The following is a 23,287-nucleotide window of genomic DNA, read 5'->3' on the forward strand; positions in this document are numbered from 1 at the left end:
TGTAAATAATCGGTGTAAAATAGTTTGTCATCTTTTTATGGTCATCAGATACAACCCATTTGGACGTTCAGAGGCTCCATCATCTTCTACAACATTGATTCATCAGTAAAACCCATGGATTCTGATTAGTGACAGTGACTGGACACATTTGGTTTAAGATCAGTTAATGGTAGATTTGACTGGAAAAGTCACCTTTTCTTCAGTTTTCTCTATTTTTTGATATAATAACCCTTAACTTTACTCTGAGCTTTTATGAACATCTACATGATCAGTGAATTAAATGTAGGAAAATACTTGATTTTCACTGAAAAACACCACAAAATACAGAAGAAAATATAACAATAAATGGTGATAAATCATACTGACAAAAATTTATTTGGGAACTGACACAAATGTCACACTGGGTCCTTATGGGTTAACTTCAAGCAAAGCAGTTAAATCTCCGGCTTTGCTTACGTTTAGGTTTCTAAATTAATCTTATCAGTTAAAGAAAAAAAAATAGGTTAGAAGTAATTTTACTGCGTATGTGAAAACAGGAAAAAAACCTAAAAGCCTGTTGTGCAAAAACCCAATGATCCGACATGAAGAACCCATTGGTCGACTAACTAGCTGAAAGATTAACAGTGTCGGAGGGAAAGGAAGGTGGGGACAGAACGAAAGAAATAAACAGGGGGAAGGGGTTGAGTAGAAGGAGATCAGAGGGCTTGGAAGGTTGGGGGCTGCTTACAATTACCACTTCCTCTCCATAAAGACTTTCAGATGTGCTGGTGCAGTGGCCGTAGCCTGTGCAGAGGCGCTTCCATCAGCCGTCAGGCCTCGTCTTGTACCGGGGCCAGACTCTTACCTCTTCTACTCTTCCTCTAAGCCATCTAAGCCCATCCTCTACGGCTCTTACTAAGCTCGCTCATTACTGCAGCGCTCCGGCCAGGTTGTAGCCGCCGTTATGTGTGAGACTGTGAGAATTCTATTTGTTTCTTTTGGAGGTTAGTAAAACCATCAGCGCTGGCTTCCCCCCATCTCCGTACCGCATTCTGACTGCGTATAAGACAAAAATGGATTCAGACTGTGCAAAGTACGGGTGAAAAAAGTAGTAGTATTTATCTTGTAATTTCGGATGACCGGTCCAGTTTTCTCAACTGGCCTCATAGCAGATTCCAACAGTCATCTCCTGTCTAAACACCACCGGTGTAAGGATTGACTTAACCCTTTAACCCCTGATGTGTCTGTGGTGAGCGTTCTGAACATATGATTTATTTTCAATATTCATAAAAATTCAACCGTTGGCTCAATAAGAAAAATTTCGAATTGTGCTGATAGAATAGACCTTGTTCTTTCCATAGACATCTGAGCATGCTCAGTTCACCTCCCGCCACTTGTGTAATGGGGGGTAAAACACAGAGCAGTGAGTGAGACAGACTCACTATAAAAACAGACAGTTGTATTGTTTTTACTGTTGTTTGCTGTGTTGTGGTAGTTTTCCTTTTTTTTTTTCACTGTGTTTTTACAGAGTTTTGACTGACTCAAATTCAAATACTTGGTCTTGTTCAGTGTGTTCCAGTTAATAGTTCATGTTCAACATCCTAAATCTCTAAGGCTCTGTTCAGACTGCTGGTAAATGTGGCCCAAATCCGATTTTTTTGCCCATATGCGACCTGCATCCGATCTGTTAAAGACAGTTTGAACTAGAGCTGCACAATATATCGTTTGAGCATCATCATCACAATGTCTGTGTGCACAGTAGTCACATTGCAGGTCCTGTGATGTAGGAGGCAAATTAACTCAATGTGTTCTCATCTAATTTCATCCTGGGTACCTGACACATACTGGCGCAGCGATCCACCAATCATAATCGTTCTTAATCAGTTTGCAGAAGCAGACCACGCCCCTGCACATGGAGTCGCTGGTAACCACAGTGAAAAATTAGCAACAAGCAAGAGAAAAATCACCGAAAACGAAGACTTGGTGCCAAAAAGAAAAGCAACGTCAGTTATCTGGAATTATTTTGGCTACAAGAAGAATGATATTAAAACACATGTTCTGTGTCGACAATGTCTTCCACTTGTTGCCACAACGAGAGGAAAGACAACTAATTTGTTTGACCATTTACGTTAGCACCACACAGCTATTATATCCTCCTGAGTATTTTTTCATATTGCAATATATATCGCAGTGTTAAAAAAAATTCACGGCAGTTTTTTCCCTGGTTTGAACAGCACAAATCCCATTTTTTTCAAATCCGACCCAGACCACTTTCATATAGGATCCTAAATCCGATACGTATCTGATATTTTCCAAGGCGACTTCAGTCTGAACGGCCAGGTCGCATTTATCCAACCTTTACGTCATTGAAATGCGACAAACGTCACAATTCTGCGTCCCAGGAGGAGTGGTGGGAAAAACATATTTCCTTCCATAAACACAGTGCGTGTCTGCGTGGTCTCGTGTTCCATCAGGACCTCTTTTGCGCATGTGGGTCACTTCAGGGTCACATTCAGTTCAGACTCAAAACTGACAGAAGTCGCATTTAATGTTGCACACACAAAAAAATCGGATTTCACTAAAAAATGTGCATTAAGACCTGCTGTCTGAACGTAGCCTCAGATGTACATTCTGAGTGCCTTACTTAGTAAAAACCTGTCAAACTTCACTTCCCCTCTGTCTGCTTGCAAAAATATTGGGAGCTTGATCAACATGCAACAGCCTGCAGTCGACTTAACACAGTGGACATAAAGTTAACCCTTTAACCCCTGAGCCCTGACTCCAGGTAAAGGTGCTGCTGTGAATCTGCATCTGTTTCAGGTTAATTAAAGCTGCTGTGAGTATGTGCTTGTGTTCCTTTTCTTCAGTGGTTTTGCTTTAATGTGTGTTTTAGGGTCAAAACAGGTGGAATAACAGAAAAAGACAAAGTACAATCAGACCACAAAATATAAAACAAATGCATCCACTCTATCACCAACAAATACATATAAAATAAGTGACAGGGTGGATAGTTTTGGCTAAAGTTAGCATTTAATGACCACATGCTGGACCTTGAGTAGATGAAGTAGGTCAGGACTGTGTGATGCTCTTTGTCTTTCTCTGTTATTCCACCCTGTTTGAACACCTAAAACAGCAGCAGCAGCTTTTATGACACTTCTACAGATGCAAATTCACAGCAGCCCGTTTACCTGGAATAATGTCTGAGGGGTTAAAGGGTCAACAGTGTCAACTTAAAGGCTATTAATGACATTTTTAAAGCGTTAACACTGCTTCCTGCTGCAGCCCTAACAATGGCAGTGCAGAGCCTGTGCCTTTGTTTATTTTTAGCTCCCAGGGTGTTGCACGGCCAGGGAGGAGAGTTTATTTCTCTTTCTTGCTTGTCCATCAGCCTCTGTTTTCTCTCGCCGGGGGAAAGAAAAGTGCCACCACCTTCTCCTGGGAATTTCACAGCGAGAGCTCTGTCTCTGCCTCCTGCTCTATCCTCCTGGAAAAGAGTGGCGATAATGTCGGGCTATCCGGAAGAGGAGGAGGAGGAGGGGAAACAGGGACTTTGTATCCCAAAATAAAGAAAACAAAGAAAAGAAATTGACACGCCTGTAGATAAGGGGCTGTGGGAGAGAATGGTGTGATATTAGAAGTGTTGGGATAAGCTGGGAGATAATCCGCTCACCCCTGGATTTCCTCTGGCTACTACAGCAATAAAGCCTCCCAAACAAAAGCACGAAATATCCAATAAGTAGCCTTCTCACTGCAGTACACATTCCTGCTGCCGCTGCCTTCGTACCAGAGCAACCCAGCAACCCAGGGGTGAGTGTGTCCACACACACATGGGACATGCATACTCATACAAAACCATAGTTCAACAGCACACAACGCTCCAGTAACTTCTGAGCCCCTAGACAATTAAGGAGGGATAAAAGGTGACACAAACCAAATTATTTTTTTCTTACAATACTGTCTGGCAATTCCCCTTAGCAACTGAGATATCAGTGGGAGGCCGGGGAGCCTTTCTGCTCACATATGCAGGAGACGTGGCTTAAGGCTAAAATCCTATTAAACTGCTCTTATGTGACAAACGTGGACAAGGCTCCATTCAGACCTCTGGCTGAGTTTGGCATCTGACCGCCTTCCATTGTGGTCAGCGCAGAGCCCTCAGGAAATCAAGCCATCAGGGTGATGTGAAGCCCCGGTAACACCCGGCTGATACACACCTATGGCTGCCATATTGGAAATGCTCCACAACAGGGAGGTGAAAGTCATTTTAGTTCAGGGGACACATACAGACCAATATGATCCTAATAACAGTAACAGTGAAAAAAGTAAAATTACATTATGAAAATGTTTACATATAAAACCTACCCTTTAAAATTGTAAATAACGTATTTAGTGAAAGTCCAGTACTTGGAGTGGGTGTGGGTGTGGAGGGGGGGGGGGGGGGGGGGGGGGGCAGTTGGATAGGAACTGGTTACAACAGTTTCATGTTCAAGTTGTATGTTTCTTATTGTACATTTCAAAATTGAAAATAAAAAGACCTTGATCAAAAAAAAATTAAAAAAAAATTTAAATACCACAAACAACCACACACAACCTGAAATTTCTTATGAAAAACAAGTGCAATTTTAACAATATTCTGTCTCAGTTTATCATTTACACATGTTTATTTAGTAACAGGAAGAATATTGGTACAATTGCACTTAATCTCTTAACACATTTCAGGTTGTTCATATTTGTTCAGCTTATTCACATTTTTTGTTAAAGGATAGTTTGTAAATGTAAACATTTTCATGTAATTTTTATTTTTTACACTAACAGAGAAAAAAATTATAGTTATAGACTATGATAGTATTTTACTGGTTCTGATCCACTTCAGATTATATTGGTCAGAATGTGGCTCCTGAACTAAAATTATTTTAATATATGTGACTGTTAATATCTTCAGAGTGGCCCCCTACTTTTCCTACACAGTTCAATGACGTCTCCAGCTCAAGAATTTGAACTTGACTCAGTGATCAGTAATGACTGCTGTAACCGTATATATGTGTATTGTTGGCATTGTCTTTATTGTTTTATGTTTTTTGTTTGAGACTGTCCACATGTCTTCAGTGTAATTGCATGGATAAGTGGCTTAAGGTTTGGAATTGTATATTTTGTATGGCCTATTTTTTTCTTTAAAAAAAGTCAATAAAGTTCAAGTCATAAAAAATATCTTCCGAGTAATTTTTGCATGGGCTGGATTGGACCCTTTGGCGGCCAGTTTTGGTCCACAGGCCGTATGTTTAACACCTCTGCTCTGCATCAATATCCTATTCAATATACGATAAATGAAGGCTGGACAGACAGACAGACAGACAGACAGACAGGGATGTGATCGACTCCCTACAACTTGAACAAATACAGCTTCTTAAAAACACTATAAAGAATTTTGATGCAGCTGTGGTTTTACTTGCAAAGTGAAAAGTTGTGAAGGTGTGTGAAAAAAAACACAAACTAAAATTAAACTGTGTTTACTCGTGTTCGTTGATGTAGAGCTCCGACAGTTCGTGCCATGCCTCTTGGTCTCCGACAAACCTGCAACAAAAACATCAAATTAGATTCTCTTTCTCAAATGTATTGGAATATGTCAGTTAACAATGGTAATTAAAAAAAAAACAAAACAAAACAGTGCAATCATAGCATAGGACAAAAAATATGAAGGACACAAACATAACATCAACTCATTACTTATTTCTAAATCTATGTTTAAAGATGAAGTAATGCATAAAGCTTTAACGACATTACAGTTAGTGGCTATGTTATATTAACCTTCCGGTATCCAGGTGAGCATATTCTGCACACTTCATGTTATCAAAGGTCGGATTATTTTTCACAGATGGTTTTAGGTCAGAATTCACATGTTGTTCATTTTTGCATGATTTTTTAAATTCTGACCCATCCACTAAAATCAGCAAATTGGAAACAACGTTAAATTCCTACATTAACACCCTTTTACTAAGTGAGTACAAAATGCACACTGACACATTTAGCATTCAACATTTGACCTGGAACACAAAATAATAATGCATATTAACTAATGTTGGTGTTAAACATTGACATATGCCAGGCTGCAAAGATTAAAAAAAGGGAATCTGATTTTTATGTAGTATATTGAAAAACACACAAATTTTGGGAGGTTTTTGCGTCAAAAAAATATGGTTTCTTGGCATTTAAAGCGTTAAAAAAAATAACAGTTTTTGAGTATTTGTCACTTTTCTTTACGGTTCAAGTTGATGAAATACAAAAAAATGTGAAAAAGTTCCAAACTGTATGAAACACATTTTGACATCACTACGTTCACTGTGCAGATTATGTACTTTAGGCGATTAGTGTTATTGCCTTTATGGGTGGGACACCAGAGGGTTAAAGTTAAACAATAACATTATTTAAATGAAACAGATACAATGTAGTCGACAATATAGAACACAGGAGCGCTGGTTTTTATGTATTTTAATACGGAAATGTTGCGTATTAGTGCTTTAAGGCAAACATCTTTTTAATTAAAATACAAGCCGAGGGGGGTAAAGGGGGGGTGGGGGTGGGGGGTCTGACCCTCTCCCCCTGGAAGGAACACTCACTGTTCCAGATACTCATTGAGCTCCCGGATGGCTTCAGTGCTCTTCCCCTGGGCCTTCAATATGGAGATCTTGCGCTTCCTCGCTGCCTGTAGAGCAGAGTAAACAGGATTAGGAACTGGGCTCCTTGAGTGTTTGTCCACGGGGGGTGTGAAAGTACAAGTGGAAGAGTTGAGAGTTTAGTGTTTTTTCAGTGTAACACAATCCTCTGTAGATCCACTGAGAGACCAAGTAACTTCTGCGAATTAAAACTAAACCTCCAAACACCAAATGATGAAAAATGCTGACCCTTTTATCAACTGCACTATTAACCCTTAGATGCCTGAGTGTCTAGACCCTAAACTCTAACATAAATGGGTCCAAATGACATGGGTTAAAAACAATGTGTTTTTATGACACTTTTGTCATTTTGACATATTAAAAATAAACATTTGTATTATATTTAGGTCCATAAAAGAACAATTTCATGTTTGAAATATTTTATTCTTTTCTTTTCTTTTTTTTTTTTTTTTTTAACATTTTTAACAATTGAAAATTAAATTACATATAGTATTTAATATATAGTAAATAACAGAAATAGCACAATGTCAACATTCATTTGGTGAGTGAGTGCTTTGGTTTTGCTGTTGAATGAATCAAAGGTTCAGATGCAGCCTAATTCCATTGTAAATGAATGTGGGTTCTTTTGACCCTTGAATGGAAGTTTAGAGTAGTAAAACAAAAAGTGCAATTTCCTAAAATTTATTAAAGGCCAGTTAAAAATCTAAACAGCATGATGTCAACGAGGCTTACGCTGTCAGGGGCTGACAGCAAGGGTATATCCCAGAAATCCCCCCAGTCCTCTGCTATATAATAAAGCAAATGAATGACACAATGTACAAAAGACACCTAATTCATTATTAATCAGAAAGCAGATGATGGATAGATTTAATTTGAAATGTGACACTATATAGAAATACCCATAACTGTTCATTTGATATTTTCAGAACATTATCAAACATCCCCCAACCATTTGGGAAAAACACCCCCCTGGTGTCAAAATATGACATCATGTAAACTCAAGGTAGTGGCACGAAGAAAGAGAACTGTTAGACAATGGATATGAACTCAGTTTGAGCTACATGGATCTGAAAGTGACAGAATAATGGTTACAGAACCAATGTTTCCCACTAAACTCCACCTAGTGAATGAAAATGACACCATACGAACTGTGGATGGTAGACAGAACATGGACATTTGGAAGACCATCAATATGAACCAGATTTGGTCTCAATCGGCCTGCTATTGATTGATTTATGTCCAAAAAACTGATTTTCAACTAAAGCGTCCCCATGTGGATGACTTATAATACTCATAGAGAAGCTGAAATCAATTGGGTTCTTCCACTAGGGGTCCACTATGTTGGTTAAGACAGAAGAATTCCAACCACATCTGTCCTAGTTATCGCCACAACACCAAGGAGATTCGACAGCAGCGTTAGGGGTAAAACCAATATATCACTGAAATGGAGTTTTGGGCATTTAATAACATGTTTTTAAGGAATATCTGGAATATCCAAATAATAACAAATTTTCATTACAAAGACAAAAACATTTTGTCCCAATTATGCATTTAAAGGTTAAGTATATTTGTATTAGGACGAGGGAATTTCAAATAATCGGAGAAGCCTACCACGACTTAATTAGAGATAGTTAGCGGCCATGTCCAAAAAGGAGATGGGCACACACATTATGAGTCAGTGTTTGGGAGTTGGAAGGAACTCAGTGGCTCAGATAAAGTGGTGAGTCATCCTCTAACCAAGTGGGGAAAATGGCACACTCCCCCAAACCCCAACGCCCGTCTTCCTGCCGGCACGGCACGCATCTCAGCCTGCACCAGCCCCACTTACATCAGCTGAAAATTGCTTTCCGCTTCGTTTTGATGTTGAAGTGACCTTAAGGTGGATTAGATTCTCATCAATCTGAATTAGAAAGTATTACTCCTGCTGCTCTGACTTTTCCAAATGTTTTACCCCCCCCCCCTTTACCACCACCCCCTCCTCCTCTTGGTAGTAAGTGAAAACCTTAACAGGAGGCTGCCGCTCCATTAGAAGTGCACTGCCACAGCCTATTTTATTTATGGACTGGCACTTGATTGAGTGGGGCTTCCTCTCATTCACTCATAACCAAAGCCATTGAGGGCTGAGTATGAGTCATGTCTAGAGGGCTGTAAATTTGTTCCTCCTCTAACACTGGCATCACTAGAAATCCACTTATCCATCAAACTGGGACAGGGACCTGAGCGGGGATTGGAGCCTCATAGAACAGAGGACCAATTCTAGTTTAGAGAAGAAACACAACAAAAAGAAGATGGAACTATGCATGAGCCGACACCGTGTATGGTGACATCCAGTCCATTTAACCGTCACCTCATGCCATGAAAGACTTCAGGGTTTATCCTCATTTGATACTGAAAAAATACAACCAAATCAAAGAATTAACCCCATAAGGACTCCATTATAACAGGCCTAGATATATTTATGTTGTTTCTGCACTAAAAGTGTCAGAAAATGGGTTTTTTTGCCAATTCTTTGCACCTTTTTTTCTATAAACCCTTAACTTTCACTGTTAATTATCATTAACATTTTTTATCATATTTATTACAAAAAACAACTGTAAATGTGCAGAATGAAACTATATGAGATTACAGAAATAAACTTCCAGCTAATTTACATGTGCTCAAACATTTTAGTTCATCTAGATCATTCTGTGTCCATGTTACCGTGTCTTATTAGTTACTTCTAGTCATTTTTATCCTGAGTCAAACACTCTTTCTGCCAGCATATTTACATATATATAAATATACACACATTTATATAATATTTACAGCTAAAATACAATTATCAATTTTATTTACTTTATTTTACATTTTTTTAACCAGGAAGTTCCATTGAGATTAGGAATCTCCTTTGCAAGGGACACCTGGCCAAGGTAGCAGCCATACAAAATCCAGCAACATAAACACATACATGATACACAATGAACAATAAAACACAATAACAACTCTTCAACCACAATGGCAACAAGAAAAACAGTGACATTCCTCCTTTACTGCAATAAACTATAGGAAGCGAAAAATACAGATAAAAACAGTAAAACTCAACAAAAACATGACACAAGACACTAGTAGAACACTCAAAAACAGCAGTATTACTACTATACACAATAATTTACAAGATTTCACTGCAAAAGCACCACCAAAATGCTGCTAACAGTAATAAAAACCTTCCATCTCTCTCTCACCGACTGCACTCTGCCGCTCTATGCTCTGCCCACTTCCACCCCTCCCCCTCAGCCAATACAGACCTCTACCCTAATCTGTTCTATAGGATTCTGTCAATAGCACAAACAGTTCAGGAATTACAGTAATTTGAATGACAGTGAATACAAAATTGTGACAATGGTCTTAAAAGGCTTAAAACACTTCTACGCACACAGTGACGCTGAATACACACTCCTGCACTCGTGCGCTGCCGCCGTCACCACACCCAGCTTTCTTCTTTCGCAGATAAAGAACCACTTGGGGCTCAAAGGAACATATGGAAGTTGGTAGCTCAGAGTCACACAGCACTTTATTAAACCAGAAGCAATTCCAAACCACTCCTCTCTCCTCCTTTCTCCAACTAATGATCCAGAAAAACCTGGCAGTGGCTCTGATCCCTCTGTTGTCGTGATTCTTTTTTAATTAGTGCTCTGAGGCGACCTTAGGAGTGAGGACTGGATTATTTACATCACCCCTGGCTCTATGCTGCGACCTACCGCAACCTCCCATTATAATAAGAATCAGAAGGGTGGCACACCTAGCCTGCTGAACATGAAATAGGACTGAAGGAAATGAGAAACCAGGGAAAGACAGATGTCATTTAGGACACTTTAACTGCTGTTAAAGGCAGGTATTCATTTTTTATATATACATATATTTTATTTTGCAGTTTTCATTTACGTTAAAATTAGGGGTGTGTATTGGCAAGAAGCTGGCGATGCAATACAAATCACAATACTAGGATCACAACACAATATATCACGATATATCATAATAACAAGGCGATATTTTTTATTTTGTTTCTTTTTTTTTAAAAAAGATTATTTCCTGGAAAAACTTATAGTGCAGCATTTGAATAAATAAAGTTTTAACATGTGGCTTTACCGGTGCAAAAAACCACTCAAATAAATAAATAATATTTTATAGACATTACAGGTTAAGATTCTGCTTAAATGTTTGTATTCTATCACAAAAAGAATGCATAGTGTTCAGTCCCTGAATCATCCAACATCTTAACATTTTTGTGCATTCCCATTAAAAAAACAAACAATTGGCCTCTTTCTGACAGTAAAAAGTGCTTTTAGGATGCTTGAATTATCCATTATTCAACAAAACAACGTTATCAATTTCAAAAAACTACATTAATGACCTGCAGTATCACAATACTACTTTTGTAGTAAACAAACAACCAAACAAAATACCCATGTGAATATACATATAAGAGTTTGAAAAACAAAAAACAACCTACACCATGTCTGCATTTGAATAAATACCTAAAAAATATCGATACAGTATCGTGAAGTGAAATATCGCAATATACTGCAATACCGATATTTTCTTACACCCCTGGTTAAAACGCAAAAACACAGAAACAAAGGCTCAGATGTGATATTAACAAGCCAGTCCTTACTTACAGAAAGAGGGGCAGAGGCAGAGGACAGTCACTGGTATACAGATATACCATACCAAACCATACCATACCATACCATACCAACTTTATTTATAAAGCACTTTAAGAACTTTACAGCTGGCCAAAGTGCTGTACACGAATCATAACACAAGGAAATAAATAAGTAAATTAGTAAAAACAGTGATAACAGGGTGCAAAGCGGGCTAAGAAAAACACAATACAGCACCATCATAAAAACAAAGACAAATTAAAATCTGATAAAAACGGGAAAAAAAAAGAAACATCTCACTCACTGATTAAAAGCCAACGAGAAAAAGTGCGTTTTTAGACGTGATATAGTCCTCAGTCCAATCTAACTTCCTCCAACTATGCGAGAAACAGAGTCCAAGCATTTGAAAAAGTGTCCACAGTGCACGTCCTCAAAGACCTGAGCTTTTCCATCTGTATTAATGACAACATATCATTGACCCACATTTGAAAAGGGGGAGGATTTGGAGACTTCCACTCTTTTAATATCAGCTTCTTAGCGATTATCATTCCACGTTCCAGTGGACGCTGTAGTATTGCAGGTATATTCACGACAGTCTGAGAACAGCCAAAAACAGCAAGTAAAGGCAGGTATTTCTAAGTCACTGATGCTTATGAACACAGCCGAGATGGAGGAATTTATGTAAATGAGAAGCTAAGAAATGTGATGTTATTTTTAACCTTTATTCCAACTGGTGGATGTATTTTGCTTTGAACTGATGCTCTAAATTTCAAATCATTTGACAAATATGTATAAATACAGTTCATCGTATGCTACATCTGTAATTGCTTATGATTGTGGGTCAACCTCAGGAGTCGTCCGTGGCTTATTGAAGAAACATTAGCTTTCGTATTGACCAATTAGGGTGAAATTAGAGGGTTTGAGATCAATATTATCACAATGACAGAGTTCAATGAATGGTATTAAAACGGAGTCCTTCTTTGTATGCAAATGTTGTGGGAAGAGCATAATCTAAAATACTCACAAGAAGAAATAAAAAGGTGGAAAAAATGCATTTACACACGCAGACAAGAATTTTGCCAGATCATTGCTGTAGGTATTGGAACATAGCGAGCAATGGAAGGGCTAAGAGTTTGAAACATTTTTTGGACACCACCATGGCAAAAAATCCTTGAGCAATTTTTGTTGATTCAACAATTTTGGTTAATGGGTACCACATCTATTCCACAGCCTATAATTACAACAGCTCAGTTTCCAATCTCTGCTTCGCATGCTGGGATGCCTCGCAAGTCTTCCTTGTGGTCGCCAATTTTCCGCCATTTCTCAGGCCCATCTCCTGCCCAATCCTTAAAGCATGTTGAACATGCAGGGAGGAGATAGCCTTCGCTTTCAAGACAGGTGACCTAAATGCTGTCATCATATCATCGCTCCACCCTCCGCCACTACACCCAAACCTTTAGGATTGTGGGAAAAAGGTTTAAGGTTAACCTCCCATGGGCCGAGGGCCTATTCGCTGTTTTGTTCCATTCCCTGCCCCAGGTTTGATTGGCAGCCTACGCTCACTGGGGTGGCAGCATGAACCACTCAGACACCAGGAAACAACCGTTCCCTTTCCGTGTTGTCCCTGGGATGCCCTGGGATTCATTGGAATCACAACTCCCATTGTCAAAACACTGAATAGAGTTTAGACTATGCCAATTACTAAAACATAAATTTGCTGGAACAGCCATTTTGTGCAACAGAGACGGCTTTCCAAGCTACAAAATAATTTCAGATTCAATATTTGCTGATTAAGTGTGGTATAAGACAAAACCAACAGCATTTGGAAGAGCACACAACTATAAAAATGTTTTTGCAAATCACTGCTGTTTAGTGTTGTCACAGAGGCACAAGCAATGAGAACCGGGAAACGATGCCAGTTGGCAATCCTCTAGTAATTTGTGGAATTTGGTTTAAACACCACCAGCATTAGTGGAAACTGCATATTTACAGGATACTAATACAGAGAATAAAAAATAAACACTAATGTAATCCCGTCCCATTAACTTACATCTTCAGGCAGAGCTTTCACATTGCACGCTTCATCCACATCCCCTGGGCTCACTGAGAACCATGTCCTCCAACCAAAGCACTTAATTGAAACACCGCTGAGAGAACCTGCCTATGAAAACAGCCCTATCCCTGCTTTTAAAACCTGACGTGCCAATCGGACTTCCAAACCTCCAACGGTAATAAAAAGCATAAAATAAACAGGGGTGGTATTGACGAAGCGAAGGTGGGCGTGAGCCAGAGCAGCATGGTGGGAGGCAAAATACAGATGACGAGCCCATTTTTCTGAGCCACGAGGACAGGCGGGTCGGCGAGGATTCAGGACTCCGGACTGGTTTTACACTGGGACGCAATGTCGAAGATCAGCTGAAATATTATCGAAAAATTGCAAAACACCCAAGGGTAACATCCAAATCTATCCAAATTTTCTCAGATCATTTCCATTCTAAATGAAGCGTGGTAGTGCTACACAGATGCCTCAGCCTACAAATCATATTCTCCATAAGGCATAAGGGCACAAACTCGTGTTAAGACCAAATACTTCTTCTACATTTTTGGACGCACCCAAAGTTTTCAGCTCTTCCTCTTGGTGTGGCGATTATACACACTAATAAATATTGTGTAATAGTAGATTTTACATACAGTATAATAATTATCACCAAATTTGTTGCATTGTACAGTGGTATTTTGCAATGACAATAAATCTTATTCTATTCTATTTTAATAATACTGTTGATCAATTAATAGGAACTACATTATAAGTGTATTAGCACTGTCACCTCACATTAAGAGGGTTGTGGGTTTGATTCAAGACAGGCTTTCCATGTGGAGTTTGCGTGTTCTCCCCGTACTATAGCTTACTCTCACCATCCAAAGGCATAGACCAGAGATGTCAAACATATGGTTCTTTAACATATGGGTCAAAACCAGCCAGCCAAGGGGTCTAATCCCTCCTATGAAAAGTAATAAAAATTTCACTGAAGATATCAACAATAAGTCATTTTAGTTCAGGGGCCACATTCAGCCCTAGTTTGGTGCCAAGTGGATCAGACCAGTAAAATACTACCATAATAACCTATAAATAATGACAACTCCCAATGTTTCCCCTTTGTTTCAGTGTAAAAAAGTAAAATTACATGAAAATGGGTAACTTTCCAAACAATCATGTCATAAAAAATGTGAATAATCTGAAAAAATATGAACATGGAACGTCTTAAGAGAAATATGAATAATTTGATCAATATTCTGCCTGGTATTAATTGTTTTGTGTATTTGTAGATCCACTGTGATCTGTAAGTTGTAATACATGTGTGTAAATGATAAACTAAGACACAATATTATTAAAACTGCACTCTTGGCAGCAAGTTAAAAGACTATCACTAGAAAAAGGTTAAAGCCTAAAGCACCCAAAACGGAAAAATATATTGACATCGTACAGGACATTTACATTCTGGAGAAACTGTCATTTGGTTTTAAGGGTCAAAGGGAAGCTTTTTCACTATTTTGTCAAAATGGACAAACTATGTTAAATTTGTAATGGATGTGAAGTGAATACATTGGTTATGTGAAAATATACATTTCTGTTTAGGTTAATGTAAGCATACACACTTTAATGTGTTTTATCTTGTTGATGAAGTAACAGAGTAAGCCCTCTCCTCCAGCCCACTTTTCTTTCTTTATTTTATTTGTTCTATATTCAACCAAAAACCTTGGATTAGCATCTTCTTTCAAATTTGATGTGTGGATGTTGAATTGTACCCAAAAGGGAAGTTTTGTATAAATTGGTTTTCCAAATAAACAAAGAATGGAAAAAAACAAAAAACAAAAACTGCACTCATTTCTCGAAAGAAATTTCAGGTTTTTGTGAGGGGATAATTTGTAAATGTAAACATCTACATACTGTAATTTTACTTTTTTTGCACTAAAAGATAGAGAAAAATTTGGAGTCGTCAAGTTATTATGCTATTATTTTACTGGTCACATCCATTTCAGGTTAAACTGGGCAGTATGTGGCCCCTGAACTAAAATGAGTTTGACATCTGCAGTATAACGGTGCTGATGACAAACAGTTCATAGTCTTTTTCATGTTGTAAGTGATATGAAATGAGGAGGTGTATAGGTCAGAGTCGGGGTAATATTATGGTAATATAAGGGTCAGACCGAGTCAGAACCAGTGCAGAAGCGTTCACAGAATATATATCTGCCAAAAAAAACCCCAAAAAACTCTATAGATACCCAGATGATAGATATCTGGTTGTACTCTGAGGCACAGTAATCATTAGGTTTGTTGGCGTTCAAGAATTTCCATATGATCTTAACATCCAAATCACTAAATTCAATGCTCTCTCTGTAAAACACTGCAACTTAAAAGAAAATGTAAAATACATCTAAAGCGATCCATATGTCAGCACGGCTCAGGAAACCAGGAAACTTGCTGAACATCTTCAGGGTTGGGGTGGGGGCGGGGGTGAGAGGTAGCCAAAATAAATAAGGTCATGGTTTCTTTGAAAACCCCTCTAAAAGATTTATTTTCTTGCGTGGCCACATGTCCTTATGGAAACAATTAACAGCAGGTACATTATGTTTTGGGTTGGTGGTGAGGGATTGGCAGAACACTAGCTAGACATGCTTCTGCAAGTTATTTCGCTGGGATGAATTGTAGAGCAAGTACGGAATCCTAGCATGGACAGAGTTTCAGGTTGAAGTCTCCGTCAGCAGGTAAACAGCGTAGACTTCACACCTGACGCCAGTGGATGGAAATGGAGAAGGTGGAACAGGAACACAGTCCTGGCAAGGGTCTGAGAGCGCCGCTAAATCACCGTCTTCAAAGGCCAGACTCTAATTTACGCTTTACTTCCACCAAACATGTCTGCCACTGACTCGGGCTATGAATCACCCACCGCCCACTCCAGCCCCCTCCCTCAAACGCACTCACTTTGGGTGATAGGCTGATCAGCAGCGTGGTTGAGGTCAGGGAGGCCGAAGGCAGTTCAACCCATAAAGACCCAAACAGTCACTGGCAAACAAAACCATCCACTGATCTAAACGGTTTAATACCTGTTGATCCACTAAAGCCATCGATACATGTCAATAATTAGTGTAAATACAGTTTGTCATCTTTTCACGGTCATCAGATATGACCCATTTGGATGTTCAGAGGCTCCGTAGTTACCGTGGAAACACCATCATCTTCTACAACAGTGATTCACCAGTAAAACCCATGGAGTTGGATCAATGACAATGGATGGACACACTGGGTTTATGTTCAGTCAGTTTTTTTCTTCAGTTTTCTCTCTTTCTGATATAATAACCCTCAACTTTAATCTGAACATTAATGAACATGTACATGATCAGTGAATTGACTATAAGAAAATACATGATTTTCACTGAAAAACCACAAAATGCAGAGGATCTTATACTAAATAGTAAGCAATCAATTAACCTGTAAAGACCCAGTGCTTCGTCTGTGACAGTTCCCAAATGTATCTATTTAATCATTCTTAATTGATTTATCACCAGTTATTATGATATTATCCTCTGCATTTTGTTTTTTCAGTGAAAAACCTGTATTTTCCTATATTTAATTCACTGATCATGTAGATGTTCATAAAGGCTCAGATGAAAGTTGTGTTTTATTATATCAGAAAAAGATGAAAAAGTGACTTTTTCAACCAAATCTCTCCTTAACTCAACACAAACCCAGTGTGTCCATCCATTGTCATTGATCCAACTCCATGGGTTTTACTGGTGAATCACTGTTGTAGAAGATGATGGTGTTTCCACGGTAACTACGGAGCCTCTGAACATCCAAATGGGTCATATCTGATGACCGTGAAACGATGAAGAACAGTATTTTACACCAATTATTGACATGTATTGATAGGATTAATGGATCAACAGGTATTAAACAGTTTAGATCAGTGGATGGTTTTGGTCACCAGTGGCTGTTTGGGTCTTAATGGGTTAAGAAAAGTTAAATATAGAGAAAAAACTGTTTTGGACCTGCCACGAAAGTAGCCCTGGGTCTTTATGGGTTAACTTAGCAAACTTGTTCGCTAACACCGACATGCCTGGTCAGATTTAAAGTCCTCGACCACAAAGTGAAGCCAGGTCGAACACTGAGCAGAGTTTCTGTCTTTTTTTCCTTCTTTCTTACCGTATTGGTGGGGTCCTCCTGGAGAATGGCATCGTAGTGCTTGTTGGCTTCATCGTACCTTCAGAGACAGAAAAGAATAGAAATGTGTGTGTTTCTTTTTTTTTTTTTTTTTTTTTTTTTAAACCAATCCCAGTTGGATAAAATTAGGTGGTGGGGAAATCAAGCAGAGTTCAAGGTAATCAAGTTTCTGTATACAGAGTGGCAGGTTTCTATGATTACAGTGAGGCTGTACAGAAATCAGCGGTGATCTAAAGCAAGAAATAAACACTCGTTTAAGTTTAGGTTGCCGGTCACACTGTCGACATTGCGAGAGGCTTAAATCACTTCACAATGAGTCATGAAATCAATACAAACAAAGCACACTGTTTTGAAGATTGTATTTTCATTTGACTGGATCCAGTTTGATTCACCTTTAAACAAAATTAAATTGCTGCTTTTACATCTGTCCAGATCTGTAGCGTAGTTGTTGGTTCAGTTGTCTGTGTCTTGGCCCGTACATAATACCATAATGCACACATATGAACTTGATAAGCAACGATATCCGACTCAGCGTGGCTCAAACAGTTGGACCGGGCCCACATGATTCTGTTTAAAGGGGAAATTTATGAGCTGTAAATATCAAATCATACGGTAAAGAAATCTGGGAAAAGGGGGCATGTGCACTTCACTTGTCATGTCAAATCAGGCACCAAAGGATGATTTTTAACTTTAATTTTTTTTTTTTTTTTACATTAGAGCAATCTGCAACGCTGACGTTCCAGCAGCCGTGGGCGGAGTTGTCGGATCAGAAACCGTTGGGGAACTTACAGCCTACATCAGACAGAAGCGACTCTGGTTCCCATTAGCACTGAGCAGCCCCACTTCCAGCTCTGCCGCTTCCCTCACATTCACTTTATTACTCAGCCACACTTTGGGAGATTTCAGATGGCACCAGGCAACCGCTCGTGAGCCACTTTGATTCGCTTTATTTATTTAGGAGCTAAGTGTGCGTATGTGCGAAGGGAAGGGTCTCGCCGTTTGAAGCCGTCTCGTTCGAGTGCAGTTCTGTCTGCGGCCAATTAGATCCCAGCATGCCGTTTATTTAATCTGACAGCGCCGGAGCAATCGCTCTCAATTATCACATAAACTCTGACATAACCGATAAACCAGCGATGGTGATCCCGGTGGGGAATGTGAGCGAGGCAATAAACAGATTGAATTACCCTTAGTGCAGCTCAGTTCAGACTAAGGCTACATTTAGATGTAGCTGGGTATTTTGGAAAACAGATATTCCCCCCCATCTGTTTAAAAAAAATGCACACGTGACCGTTTTCAGAAAAACCTTCATTTACACGGCCCTGTATATGTACACCATCAAGAGCATGCCACAACTGTAGATGGCAGTGTGGTGAGACCATCCAGGACCATTTACCAATCAGAATCCTGAAACAAATCACAACAAAATATTACTTCTGTTAGTCGCACACGTGACGCAAATGTATGTCCATTAAACTGTGACATCCATCCAAGAGCTCCGTTTCGCTCTGTTTAAACACAAACGTGAAAATGGAGATTTTCTGAAATCTCCACTTTGGTCGGAGTTTTTAGAAACCATCGTTTCTGGTGGGCGTGGCTATCATTGTGGTGTAAACAATAGGCACAAACGCAGAGAAAAACCTCCGTTTTGCGAGATACCGGCTACGTGTAAATGTACAGGGTGTTTGTTCTTTATCCAAATAAAAATTCCAGACTTTTTCAAAACTACTATTTTTATCCCCAGACCTTGACTATATGTACGTTTATACTTGCATGACTACAGTTTTGGTTGAGATTGTACCTGATGTGTGTGGTTCAAAAGTTCATTTTAACCCATAAAGACCCAGTGGTACTTTTGTGACAGTTCCCAAATACATTTTTCTTTAGATTTCACCTTTCTTATATGATTTATCACCATTTATAATAATATTGTCCTCTATATTTTGTGTTTTTTCAATTGAAATCATGTATATTCCTATATTTAATTTACTGATCATGTAGATCATAGAAACTTAGATTGAAGTGGAGGGTTATTGTATAAGAAACAGAAAACTGAAGGAAAAAGGTGACTTTTTCAGTGAAGATATCATTAACTGAACATAAACCCAGTGTGTCCATCCACTGTCATTGATCCAACTCCATGGGTTTTACTGGTCAATCAATGTTGTAGAAGATGACAGTGTTTCCATGGTAACTACGGAGCCTCTGAACATCCAAATGGGTCATAGCTGATGACCATGAAAAGATGAGGAACTGTATTTTACACCAATCATTGACATGTATTGATAGAATTAATGGATCAGAAATTATAAAGCATTTTAAATCAGTAGATGGTTTTGGTCACCAGTTGCTGTTTGGGTCTTTATGGGTTAATAAATGTCTGAATGAATGCATAATTCCCAGTAAATTAATAAAGTTTTCAAAACAAATGAAAATCACAAAAGTGCATGGATATCACACAAATATATTTAATATATATTAATATAATATATAATATATTAATATATTTCACTAGAATAATTCCAGCACCAACCGATTATCAAAATCATGTCAAGTTTTTGTACATGCTTTCTTCATGTATTTCTTATCTTACAAGATTATGTCTTTGTACATACTCTCAAATTCAACTATGAGAGAAATGTTTTTCCATACTTTATTAAGACTTTCACACTCAAATCCCATCCTTTTTAAGACTTTCAAGACCTGCACAAGCACTCTGATTACCCTTCCTCCGGCTCAGTTCAGCCTAAAATATCCCCCTGTTTATCTTTCCGACTCACACACTCCATTCTGCTTACCTTTTTTATAAACTGCACATTTAAAAATAAAACACACCAGTGAGCCTAAGTTGAGCTTGCGGTGACATATCAATATTTACGGGGCCGATTCAGAGACCAAAACAGGACGGGAAAAACTCATGAGAATAGGGAGGGGAGAGAGTATATAAAAAAAAAAAAAATTAAAAAAATACGGACAGAAACGGAGTAACAAAAGGAAACAACAGCGAAATAGAAACCAGAGAAGATTGAGGGACCCCCAGAATAACAGTTGGTCGCGACCACTTCCTTCCCGGGAATCCCTAAGTCAGGCTGCAGGGCCGCAGGACTACCCAGCGCTGAACCCGTACTCGCTGCGTTCCCCTCCACTCCTAAAGAATGCTGGGTTATCCAACATAAACACACTCTACCCCTCACACACTGGGTACTTGCACACACCCAGACCATTGTACCATTAAGGATTTGCTAACAGTTTCTCACCCCCGAGCTTTCCAAAAGTACCGCACATACAAAACAGTGGGGCTGTACTTTTTTTTTTTCTTCTTTTTTTTTCTGCCTGTTGAGCTTTTAAAAGCCGATGCTTACCTTTCCAAAGCTTCCAGCCTCATGCCTGATAATCGCTTCACTCTGTGGCTATCTGGAAACTGCTTCCTCAGTTCCTGTAGACAGGTCTGCAAGGATGTGGGCAAAGGAGAGAGAGACCAATTACAGCTGACTGGAACTAAACTGTGTTACATTCTTGCTCTCACAATATAACCTATATAAATACTGCTGATTTTTTTCCAAGACAGATGACCTGTCGCACCAGATGTTGGCAGTTAAACTCACTCATACACACAAATTAGTCTTCCATGTGAAAAACCTGCCACTGCTCAAGTTATATAGTTAGTAGTCGGTTGGGCGTCCCAATAACTCACAGGTTCAGGTTTTCCCTACATTAGAAGACCAGTTAATGAAAAATTAATGATGTTTTCTGCCTAAAGGATTTTTTCCAGATCAAATAACAGATTGTTTGTGTTGTTGTTCATAGATACTACCACTACTACAAATAAAAATAGAATAGAATAGAATAGAATAGAATAGAATAGAATAGAATAGAATAGAATAGAACTTTATTGTCATTATTACAGGAACAATGAAAGCTCTATTTCTTCTTTAGCAGCAAAAACACTTAAAGTGAAAAGAGACTGTATAAAAATATCACACAAAATTACACACAGAATACATACAGAAAAGTACTGATAATAGAAGAAATATTAAATTACACAAAAAGTCAACTCTGTACTACAGATAAAAGAAATACATACAACATATAAGGATACAGACAGGCAGTATTGCATATTTACACCGTAAATTAAAAAACTAAATAATAATAATGATAATAATAATGTGACATCATGCACATACATAGACTGTGGGACAACAGTCCAAACCCCACTATGTGCCTTCTCTTCCATAAATTTAGGGAAAACACTGTAATAGTCTAAAATTATGTGAAAATGAAAGCCCAGTTTTTAGTCAAATAACATCAAATTTTCTTGGGGGAGAACCCCCAAATTCCATAACCACAGACACCCACCCCCCTACTCCCATGAAACCACAGCACCTAAGCCCCCCAGAAACCTGGGGAAAACCCGAGCATGTTCCATCAGGGTCTGTGTCAGAGAGGATGTGTTCAACTGGAACAGATGTGAAGGTTATTGGTTCCGTTTCAATTGTGTTTGATGAACATTTAGGACGATGGCGGATCATAATGAACAGTAACGCAGTGTTTTCAGCTCAACTCCTTCTACTTACTCCACCCATGCAACTACGTATACAACATACTCATACTGGAAAGTAACTGCACTACATTGCACATATTTGTACTCAAACTCATAGTTTTGCACTTTGTCATAGTTATAATTCATAAATCTACCCATAAAGCACATTTACTGCCCTTAGTCCCACTCTATTTAAATTTTTATATTATCGACCCGATTCTATTTTATTTCACTCTAAAACTCTGTTCTGTCAGACACTGAAACAGACATAACCGTTCCATTTAATGCAGAAATATTACTTGTAACATGGTTTAGCATAAACTTTAATGCAATTTTTAAGCTTTCAAGCAAAATATATACATGCGTCAGAGTAAAGTGAGCATTATTAGTGGATATTTTGTCAGTTTTAATCTCTTTAAACACATTTTAACTGGTAAAAACTGGTATTTAGTGGCAAACTCCAACCCTGGTTCCTGCTTTGAATAAATAAAACTGTGTCTTGTATCAAAACTGATGAGCGTCATGTTTTAAGAAGCATCCTGTATCACTTTCAGCACAGGTTTCATGTCAACATAGAAGACAGTAGAACATGCAGAGACAGAGGCAGATCTGTTCTACATTCACTGGATTATTACTTGAACTGGACTAATGACCAGTACATCAGTTAGAAAACACTGACTGATCCGTCTGCATCAGGGGCCATATACAGTCCAATGGGGTCTAAGGGGCCAGACCAGTAAAATATTAACATAATGACACAACTCCAAATGTTTCTGTTTGTTTTAGTGTAAAACAGTAAGATTACATGATGAAAATGTGAATAACCTGAACAACCTGATATTTTTAGGACAAATTAGTGCAATTTTAACAATATTATGTCTCAGTTTAAGATTAACATAGCTAACAGATCATAGTGGATCTATCTATCTATCTATCTATCTATCTATCTATCTATCTATTAAACTTGCTTGAGAGTGTGGTTTATTCCAGCTCTATATGTAAAGTGTCATGAGTTAACTTTTGTTATGATTTGGCGCTATATAAACAAAATTTGATTGATTGATCTATTATATTGTAAAACTGCACTTATTTTCCTTGAGACATTTCATGTTGTTCAGATTATTCACATTTTATCATGAAAGGACAGTTTGCAAATGTAAACATTTTCATGTAATTTCACATTTTTCACGTTAAACCAAGGAGAAAAGGTGGAGTTGTCATTATTTATGGGTTATAATGT

At 38.4% G+C, this 23,287-nt stretch overlaps 1 protein-coding gene across 1 annotated transcript in view; it reads right to left on the minus strand.

The window, feature by feature from the left end:
- The window catches only part of emc2 (ER membrane protein complex subunit 2), a 49,271-nt gene that overhangs the window by 20,456 nt on the left and 5,528 nt on the right, over nt 1–23,287 (minus strand). The window contains exons 4-7 of the mRNA XM_030158922.1: nt 20,870–20,955; nt 17,493–17,550; nt 6,591–6,676; nt 5,488–5,547 (exon numbers count right to left, since the gene is read on the minus strand). Of these exons, the coding sequence (XP_030014782.1) occupies nt 5,488–5,547; nt 6,591–6,676; nt 17,493–17,550; nt 20,870–20,955 (290 nt within the window). The remainder of the gene's footprint in view (nt 1–5,487; nt 5,548–6,590; nt 6,677–17,492; nt 17,551–20,869; nt 20,956–23,287) is intronic.

This window comes from Sphaeramia orbicularis, chromosome 16 (genome assembly GCF_902148855.1).
Source record: "Sphaeramia orbicularis chromosome 16, fSphaOr1.1, whole genome shotgun sequence".
In the NCBI taxonomy this organism is placed as follows: Eukaryota; Metazoa; Chordata; class Actinopteri; order Kurtiformes; family Apogonidae; genus Sphaeramia; species Sphaeramia orbicularis.